General features: G+C 35.6%; 1 protein-coding gene across 1 annotated transcript; it reads left to right on the top strand.

Annotated features, from left to right (window-relative positions):
- The first annotated feature begins 1,674 nt into the window (after positions 1-1,674).
- spam1 (sperm adhesion molecule 1) lies at positions 1,675-10,477 on the top strand. The gene is made up of 4 exons (XM_056451310.1): positions 1,675-1,728; positions 2,287-3,219; positions 9,194-9,283; positions 10,052-10,477. Exons 2-4 carry the CDS (start codon positions 2,290-2,292, stop codon positions 10,355-10,357), a joined length of 1,326 nt encoding a protein of 441 aa, XP_056307285.1. The 5' UTR covers positions 1,675-1,728; positions 2,287-2,289; the 3' UTR covers positions 10,358-10,477.
- Positions 10,478-11,063: the final 586 nt, after the last annotated feature.

Below are 11,063 nucleotides of genomic sequence, written 5' to 3'. Positions count from 1 at the left end.
TATAATAGTTTCAATGGTGCTGTATGCTAATACAGATGCAAGCTTTGTTTGCACAAACTTCAGTCTGAATAGATTCTAAGAAATGTTAAATGCTCATTGAATATTTTAATTTCTCGCTGTTTTCTGACAGAAAAGATTTAATCTATGCAGTCTGATTTTACAAAACACTGACAACGGCATGACATATTTAAGCAAGATTATGTCTAAGAGTGAGCACTTCAGAGTCAGGGAGTGCTGGGTATTCAAAATGTATGACATGATATACACATTATATCTGAATCTGGCAAAACATACATACCTATAGCCAAAATTAAAACAAATATTCATCATTATTTGCCTTGGGCAAGTGGGGCGAAGTAATTTTAGCCTATTGAATTTAACATGTGCCTCAATTGAAAATATATATTTTTAAGAAAAGCAGAATATACAAAGTCATGTTCAGGTGTTCTCATATGCTCACATATGTTGTCTATATTGACAGCCAATGTCCATACATGACAAATTTTCATTATTTGAAACAATCTATTATATCATTCATCATTTTGCAAGCTTTAATCAATTTTGCACAACAGAAAAACAATGTACTCATCAAGTTATTGATGAGAAATCTCAGTGGACACTGCCAGGGTTCAAGCTAGTTGAATTTTATTAGAAGAAAAAGTACAAAACATCTATTTTTTATTTTTTTTTATCCCCAAATTTCTTGTAATTCATGTTAAACCAAAGATGAATTGGTTGTATGTGTTTACACATGTACGTTAGGATTTGCTAAACCACAGAATGCTGTGGTGACTCATTATGATTGTATGTTAAACTGTGCTGTTTATTTTATGTAACTTTTTTATTCAGAACGAATGATACTGAAAACAAAAAGGTAAATACCTCAATACTTTTCAGTACTTTGAAGAACTTTAGCAGAATCTACGATTGTTACAGATTGAAATAGTTATACAATTTTACATGTCCAGTATCAGGTTGAAAGATAACTGGACCATGTTTTCTATTTTCTTACCTGTTTTTGAGTACAGGTATATAATTTTTTCTAGAATACTGTATTTTGTAGCATGTAAACAGCAGTTTGTATTGGACGTTATTATCACAGATTTTATTATTGGAATAAGTGTCTATTTTTATTTTTTTTTTACCTCAGTTCTAAACTTTACAATCTACAAATATTCTTTATTTCCATTTTTAGATTAGTCACATGCAATGTGTTATTAAATACTTGATTTTTTACTTTTTTACATTAAAGCAATACCATTAATCAAATACTCTATGACAAATGTTGCTTGACTGTTGATGCACTGCAAATACAAGATTGTAATCTGGTCTTGATTTTTATTATCAAAATGTGTATATGCTTTGAGTTTGTCAATAGTTTGCCATATGATTTCATCTGATCATTACTTGAAGATCAATAATTGTCCTTGCCTTTATTAAAATAAATCTGTAACAATTCACAATTCACATGGATGCTACTTAATAAATAGTGTTAAGTCAAGCTCTTTGGGTCATTGTGTGGCTGTACATTGGAACTTATGTTGAGCTTCAACTAACAGACAGATAGCATTACACTACATTTTCCAGTGAAAAATTCTGATAACCCTGGCAAGTCATTCTGCCATCGATATCAGCAAGCTGTGTTTTTAAACATTGACCCCTGCTAATATTTAACAGGAACCTAAGCAAGCTACATTTTCTCCATGCAACAGAAGAACTCGTGATTAGGTGAGACATTATTTCTCAATTTCAAATTAAAAACCTCATTTGAAAAATATGCATTTACAGTTGAAGTCAGAATTATTAGCCCCCCTGGTTATTTTTTACTCAATTTTTGTTTAACTAAGAGGAGGTTTTTTCAACACAATAACTAATATTTAGTAACTGATTTCTTTTATCTTTGCCCTGATGACAGTTAATAATATTTTACTATATATTTTTCAAGACACTAGAATTCAGCTTAAAGTGACATTTAAAGGCTTAATTAGGTTAACTGGGTAGGTTGGGGTAATTAGGCAAGTTATTGTATAACAGTGTCGAAAAAATACATATAGCATAAATGGGCTAATAATTTTGACCTTAAAATGTTTTTCAAAAAATCAAAAACTGCTTATATATATGTATATATATATATATATATATATATATATATATATATATATATATATATATATATATATATATAATGGTGTTTAAATTTCCAGTTCCAAACGATTGTTGCTATAGCTCAAACATGTTGTTAATTTCAAAGTATTTTAATTTAAACTGACTTTTCTTTTCTATCAGTGTATGCAGATGGCAAACCAAAGGAAACAGCAGTTACCATTTTCTGCCATGGTCCTCATATTATTTGGGCATGTTAGCACATCAGTGTATCTTCCACCAACTGTAGCTCCTCTCTTCCATAGGCCTTTTGTGCTGTTGTGGAACGCTCCTATTTCCAAATGTCATCAACTGAAGGTCCCTCTTGATTTATCGCTTTTCCAAGCAGTTACAACTCCTGCCAGGGTACACAATCAATTCCTGAGCCTGTTCTACAAAAATCGAATTGGGCTCTTTCCCTATGTGGACCTCCACTCCTTGAAAGATTATAATGGTGGCATTCCACAGAGGGGAAACCTGTCTGCTAGTTTAGAAAAAGCAAAGGAAGAGTTTCTCCAGTTCATTCCCGAATCATCCTCTGGTCTGGCAGTCATGGATTGGGAAGAGTGGCTTCCGATGTTTGATCGGAATGTCGATGTAAAGAAGATCTACATGGAACTGTCCATTAACTACACTCTTGAGCAGAACTCTTCTTTCAACCTGCAACAGGCAACCACTGAAGCAAAACAACAATTCCAGAAGGAAGCCAGGCGTTTCATGGAGGAAACTCTAAAGAAGGGAATCAAGCTTCGACCTAAGTATCTGTGGGGCTACTATCTGTTCCCAGATTGCTTTAACTATGGATTTGATGAGTCAAACTATACAGGCACTTGTTCAGAGTATACAAAACAATTGAACAACGAGCTGCTTTGGCTGTGGGAGGTTAGCACTGCCCTTTACCCATCAGCATACCTACCAGTCTCAAAGAGTGGAAGCAGGAGTGCCGCACTGTTTGTCCGTCATCAGGTCCAAGAGGCAATAAGAGTGGCATCCCTGCCAAAACATTTCCACACTGCACCAGTCTATGTCTACCTACGGCCTCTATTAACCAACCAAAAAAAGCTTTACATGAATGAGGTACAGTATTGAGAGTACTGGCTTTCATACCATGTTACAGCATTGCATTGGTAACTATGAATCAGCAACAGAAATAAGTGTATAGTATAATGGCCCATTTCCACTGAGAGGTACAGTACGGTATGGTATGGGTTGGTACGGGTCACTTTATCAGGCTTGCGTTTCGATTGCCAAAAGCGTAACCTTTTAATGAGCGTGATGTACGACAGAAAGTTGCAGATGACGTAAATTTTAATTGAGGAAATGTCACAGTAAAGCCATACGGGTCGTTCACATATCATATGAGAAGCACTTCTCACAAAACAAATGCTTTATACACATAAATACTTGTGTCTAAATGTTCATCACTAACCTTTAGATGAACATAAATTGATTATAACTGCAGATCAATGATATTGCGAAATAGCCTACTGCAACGTCTGCAATTAAATGAAATGAATAAATAAATGCAACATTTATGAACACATACAGCCCCTTACAGTCTCCTGTATGTTAGCAATTACAGAAAAACTACACACAGCATACATTTAGTCCTTATTTCGATTCAAAAACGACACAAAATGTAGCCCACAGTCAGAGCAAACCTATCATATGTGTCTTTAATCTTCACCAGCACATGTAACCTCTTGTTAGAAAGTAATTCCGTCATATTGAGTTCATAATAGACCAAAAGGCAATGATAACAATTAAACATGGCAGTTTGTTCATGTTTTATGTTGCAGAAAAAATTATTTGCTGCTGTTTTTTCTGGCTTCTCCTTTGTTTTTTTGCGCTTCACTCTCGTGTTTGTCCCTTTCTAATGACGTGCTTCAATAATCACGCGCACCTTATTAATATGAGCTCAAGAAGTTTGTTTCTTCAAATATAGATGCGTGGCGAGCTCTCTGGAGAAAGTGAAATTGCTCGCACTTTTAGATGGGCTCGTAAAACAACAAAAGGACACGGCAGATTTTGTTCTTCTTGGCTTTGTGGCTGTTCATCAAGACTATAACAAAGGTTTGTTTGAGCTCGAGTCGACCATGGCTTGTTTTATATATATATATATATATATATATATATATATATATATATATATATATATATATATATATATTATTACGGTGTAATGTCTCGGCTGTGTTTTTAAAAATGGAGGTTCCTTTGTTTTATTCTCCTGTTTCTGAGAGTGACGTATCTCTGTAAACCAATTGCATACAGTTACGCATCTAGCTCCGCCTTTAGTACCCTTTTTCTTGCTTAGGTACCCTTTGCAAAAGGTGACCAAAAATTGGTGTGGTACGGTTCGCTTTTAGGTACCCTTTGACAGTGGAAATGGCCATAAAAGCGTACTGAACCAGTCGTACCGTACCGTACCACTCAGTGGAAACGGGCCATAAGACAGGGGTGTCAAAGCGTACTTCTTGAGGACTGATATGTTGTAGAGTTTAGTTCTAAATTGCTTTACCACACCTAAGAAATGTCTTCTAAATGATCTGTAGCAGCCAACTATGGTTGCAATTTCTGTCTTTTCAACATAGTTCAGAGTTTCAGCATTTCTATAAAGCCCAAGACACACCAAGTCAACGTCAAAGTACAAGCAGTGATGACAAACAACTGTGGCTGCATTCCACTCCACTTTTAGAAAGTGCATTTCACATCGACAAGTGAATGAGGAAACCTTGATTAGACATACCCTCAACCTATCAATTTTGACTGAGGGAGCGAGTCTGCTACATATGTATACTTCAGCATCTATATATCCCAGAATGCAAGATTGTAGTTTCCAAGTGCCCAAGTGTTTAGAGCACTTCATTTAAACCCATTCAGATGTTCTGCAAGCAGTGGACCCTTAAATAATGTAACCATCGATAAATTGTTGAGTTATCGAGATGAAGGTAGGTTAGCAAGTGAAGGCCATAAACAAATTAGACTGGAATGCAACCTGTGTTGTTGTTTTGTGTTAGCTGTGTCTGTTCCCATCTGGACCAAAAAGCTGTATCTGAAACAGCAGCAAACATTTGTGCTTCTGTGAAAGGATGTATCTTTCCACACCTGCAGTTGGCAGTAGTCTGTATTTAGGTCTGCACACATACAAACCACAAACAAAGTAAAACAAGTTTTTTTATATTTTCAGATTATTTCTTGCTCACCATAGGGGGATTTAATTGAGGGCAAGTACATTGATGCTCTACTAAAAATTGTCATCATGGTTTTGAACAACAGACCCTATTTTTGTTTTAGCTATATTTTACTTGGTTTGATGGTTGGTTGTGGTACCAACAGAAGTTAGTTTAAAGGGATAGTCCAGAGTGTATTTTTAAGGATTGGTTCTGTTTATAAGCAAATCAATGTGTGCTCATGCTTCATTTGTTATTTTTTCATTTATCATATTTCATATACCATATTTCCTACTCTCTGAATACCCGTCCTCAAGAGGCTCTGATTGGTCAGCATACATAATGTGCTGTGATTCTCAGATCGTCTCCACATCATAGGCAACAGGCCCGGCCCTAACAAATTTGGTGCCCTAGGCAAGGTTTCAGGCGGCGCCCCGTCACATCGCAGTTAATTCCACTGCTAGTGTAGTCATAAGAAACTAAATAGCTTTTTGATCGACTACTACAAGCTGGGAAAACGTCTGATAAATATGCCAATGCAATTACAATTATTGCTGAATAGATTTACACATTTGCTTGAGGAAGGAATGATGGGGGTAGTTATATTACTATTACTATTTTCCATAACATCTATGCCCTTACATAACATTAGCTGATGTTAAAACTAACAGATAGCACTATAGCTATTTATTGATTAGCAAACCATATTATGCAAAAACCTGTCAACGTTGGGATGTAAAAAATATGGGACAACAAATAGCTTCAAATGATAGAATACATAGCAAACATTAGAAAATATTGACAATAAAATATACAATTTAGCCTATAAAAATCAATGGCCTATACAGAAATTAAATAAAGCTATAAAATCTGCTTCACTTTTTATTGTATTTGCATATTGATTAAAGTTACAATAGTTATTTAGTGAAGAGCAGCAAATGAATCTCTCATTGTGTTTTGTTTGATAACACGTGTCACTTTAAGAATGCACAGATCTATAATGAAAGCATTCAACTACTTTAGTAACTGTGCTAATTTAAGAGAAAATTAGTTGTGTTTAAAATTAAAACATGCAGGAAGGACATATTTACACAATTTTAAGTGTATTTGTCTGTTTAAACACACACCCGAATCACCAAAGTATACCAAACTTTCGTTTCTCCATAAATGGCATGTAGATAAGCTGATCTGGAAACAGTTTATCATACGGAGCGTCGGTCAGCATTAATACACTAACGTTAAATTCAGAGATTGCAACGATCGACACACAGCTTTAATGGAAAGTAAAAGAAAGTGAATGCTCTTGCAATTCTATCACATTTGAGATTGGCTGTGTATTAATGGTACTTTCAATTTTCATGTAAAGATTAAACATACGGGGAAAAAATGGGAAAATTAAACATAATGATAACAGGCAAAAACGGGAGGGATTGACAAGTATGTGTCATGTTAATTGTTAATGGCGTTATCAATCATTGCTTGGAGACAGCAAAATAATTATCTTTATTGTAACATTACCTCTGTCTTTGTCGCGTTTTTTTTCCTCTTCTTTTCTTTTTTGCCTACCCTGCGTATCAGACACTTTGGGACATTTTGAGCTTGTTGACCAATAAAAAAACAAACACCATAGGCCCGTTTCCACTGAGTGGTACGGTACGGTTCAGTTTGGTATGCTTTTATGGCCGTTTCCACTGTCAAAAAGCGTACCGAACTGTACCGTACCGTACCACTTTTTCGGCACCCTTTCGAAGGGGTACCAAACACGAGAAAGGGTACCAAAAGGCGGAGCCACACGCGCAGCTGAATGCTATTGGTTTACAGAGATACGTCATTCGCTTACGCAACAAGCCAGAATGAAAACAAAAAACCTGCCATGTTTGAAATACACAGCGAGAGATTGATTGATAAACAGCCACAAAGCCAAGAAGAGCAGATTTACCCTGTGCCCCGTAGTTTTTTACGAGCCAGTCTGAGGCGCGAGCGGTTTCGCTTTCTTGCTTGCGCTTCTTGAGGAAACTTCTTGAGCTGATGATAATAACCGGTGCTTGATTAGTGACATGCTTTTGAAACCCGATCCTGTCAGACACTGACAAACTGAAGAAACAAAGGAGAAGCCGGAAAAAAGGAGCACATTATTTTTCAGCAAACATGAACAAAATGCCATGTATAACTAACTTATTATCTTCATCTTTTGGACTAATATGAACTGGGAATGACGGAATTACTGTCTAACAGAAGCTACATGTGCTGCTGAAGATTACATACACAGATAAAAGGTTTTCACTGACTGTGGGCTATATTTTGTGTTGTTTTGAACCTAAATACCGACGAAATGTCTGCCATATGTATTTCTTCTGTAGTTGGTAACATATCAGAGACTGTAAGGGGCTGTATGTGTTTATATATATGTTCATTTATTTACTTATTTATTATAATTACAGACGTTACAGTAGGCTGTTTCGTCATTGATCTGCAATTATAATCAACTCATGTTCATTGAAAAGTTAGTTATTAACATTTCTACACAAGTATTTATGTGTGTAAAGCATCTGTTTTGTGAGAAGTGTTTCTCATATGATATGTAAGTGACCCTTAGAGCTTTATTGTAGACATTTCCTCAAGCGAGAATGATGTCGACTTTCTGTCATACACCACGCCCACCAAAAGGGTACCCTTGTTAGTGGAAACGCAAGCCTGATAAAGGTGACCCGTACAAAACTGAACCATACCCTACTGTACCACTCAGTGGAAACGAGCCACATGTAGCAGGTAAAGTCTAATTATTTGTATGGGGGGGTCTTAGGTGATTAGGCTATATTATGATTATTTAATACTACTACTACTTAGTAGGCTTTGCACTTTGCAGTTAAATTAATGTGGGCGTATTATTTCATAAGTCATAATATCAACTAGTTTTAAGAATAGTGAAAGTTACACTTTTTTTCTTCCCTCATTTCTGGCACCCAACCCCTCCCCCCCTGGATGTACGGCGCCCTTAGCATTTACCTATACTGCCTATGCCACGGGCCAGCCCTGATAGGCAAAGTGTCACACCCCTACAAGCACGCACTTTCCCTCTGCTCTGTAAACAGTGAGTATAGCCGTATCAGTTTGAGCCTGAATCAGATGGAAAATGGCACAGTAGACATAAATGAACCTCATGCCTGCTCTCTAAAATAAAACATGTTGTGGTTGAAGCTGCTCCTTCTCTGAGAAGTTTCTAGCTCAATACAGCACTGAACTGGGAGATATTCTGGAAACTGTCTTTTGTCAAATTCTAGAACAATATATATTTTTATAATTCTCTGGAACATAATTAAAATTAATTTGTAAGCACTTCTCTCTTTGTGTCAGAAGTCCAAATTCAGAAAAAGAATGAGCTCTGTGGAAATAGCAGCGTTTGGACTGCATTTTTGCTTTCTCTGCTATAATATTACAGTGCCTCTGCCCACACCCCTTCATTGCCTGGGTTGTCTGTGCATGGTTTATGCGTGTTACATAAAGGGTTCATTAACCCGGATGTATTTTTTTGTAGTCCCCAAACTTCGTTCGCTGTGGGCTTTGCTAACACTGTAAAAGCCAATGTCTCTCTTTGGATTGAACTTTGAGCATAGTACATTCAGAGATGTTGTTTATGTTCACACATCTACATTAAGCATCAACTAAAGTATAATATCATCGTGGACCAATCCTTTGATCAAACAATTTCATTGATATTCAATAACCAGTCTGTGCAATAACCAGTCAATTTTGCAGTGAGTCTGATAACACTGATCAGTTGGGGAGAGGTGAACTCACCCTTAGTATATTGACCCTCAGAAATTAATGTTAATGATTTAGGACATGCTTGCAAAAATGTTCCTTCTGTTTCTGTCTAGATTGACTTGATCAGCAGTATAGGTGAGAGTGCAGCTCTGGGGGCTTCTGGAGCTGTGCTGTGGGGGGCTAGTGCTGATTACAATGACAAGGTAAACTTTGTCTCAAATAAATGATTCAGTTAAAAATATGTGTTTATTATTTTTATTTATTTTGTTAAGACTCTTCCTTGCGGTGATGATGTTCTAAGGGTCACCACACTCGGTCTTAAAGGGTCTGTGTGCTGCAGATTTTAGCTCTAACCAAGCACACCTAAGCAAGCTAAACTCTATATTACTAGGTACAGTATACTTTAAACTTCCAGTCAGTGTTTTGAGGTAAGTTGGAGCGAAGCTTTGCAGGACATCTGTCCTCCAGGACCAAGTTTGGTAACACCTGTTTTATAGAATATCTGTGTGGATATATTAATTCCTGTGATTTGTGCTTTTAAGCACAATTATGGTTTTACATTATCAGAATAATCACAAAAGCTGAAAACATATGATGTATGGTTTGTTAAAATAGAACAAAATTCAGCTGATGTAAGGTTTTTGAAACATGGAAAATATGAACCAAAAAAACATAACTTCTTTTAATATTCTAAATTTGAAAAGGTTTTAAACTCTGTAACTGTAAGCTTATGAATTAGTTAAAGTGATATGTCCCAAAAAGTGTATTTTACTCACAACTGAATAATTTGGACCCTCATATGCAACAAAGAGAGCAACTTATAAGAAATATTTTCAGTAAATTGCAGTTTTAATCTTTGTCTACACACATCCAAGCATGAGCCTAATCAAAATACAGTGTGTTGTTATTTCTAGACCTTACTAGAACCTAAAATGTGTCCATATCTTTTTAATGCTTCTCATTTCTTTCAGACCTCATGCGAAGCGTTGTCTGCATACCTGTCTGATACATTAAACCCCTACATCCTCAATGTCACCACTGCAGCACATTTCTGCAGTGAAAGTCTCTGTCAAGGCAATGGACGTTGTGTCCGAAAAAACAACAACTCAGACGATTACCTCCACATTCGTTCAGAAAGCCATCAAATCAGTAGAAACGCTGGGAAATATGTGGTCACAGGGACCCCGTCTGCAAGTGATCTCGCTGACTGGAAAAGCAGATTCACCTGCCAGTGCTATGAAGACAGGGACTGCACAGCCACAATGCCCTCTTTCTAACAAAAATTGTTTTAGAAACCTGATACATCACCACTTAAATTAACTGAATATAACATACAATAATGATTTTTTCCAAATTAAAAGTTCTGTATTGTAAAAACAACAATTAATAAAATGTATGAAGAGCAAAAACATTCAAGTTGAACTATATTCTTGCTTGGGCTTAGTTAAGAAGACACATTGCATTAGGTCTGTAAAAATATACTTTAACAATTAAAAAATGAAGGATTCAAATCCAGTCAACATTATTAATTTTGGTCACACTTTATATTAAGGTACAATTCTCTTCCTATTAGCAAATGACTAACTATATGACTTTTAGCTCAATAAACTTAGAATTTGCTGCTTGGTAATAGTTTTTAAGATAGTAGTTAGGTTTAGGTATTGATTGTGGATGCAAAATAATATTTTTTAAGTAATCATAATTAATAATAATAATAATAATAATAATAATAATAATAATAATAATAATAATAATAATAATAATAATATAATACGAATGTATTAAATATACATAATGTACACACATATTATGTAAATACAAAATTTTGGAACCGATTAATTACAATTAATCTCTCGACAGCACTAATATACACAATGACAAAAGTCTTGCCCTATACAAGTTTAATGAATTCAACAAATAATAAGTTGACTTCTAGTTTATCATTTGATATCAGAAGTGTCTTACACGAAAGGCAAAGGCCTC

Source organism: Danio aesculapii, chromosome 25 (genome assembly GCF_903798145.1).
Source record: "Danio aesculapii chromosome 25, fDanAes4.1, whole genome shotgun sequence".
Classification (NCBI taxonomy): Eukaryota; Metazoa; Chordata; class Actinopteri; order Cypriniformes; family Danionidae; genus Danio; species Danio aesculapii.
This window is presented reverse-complemented; position numbering and strand designations above follow the sequence as displayed.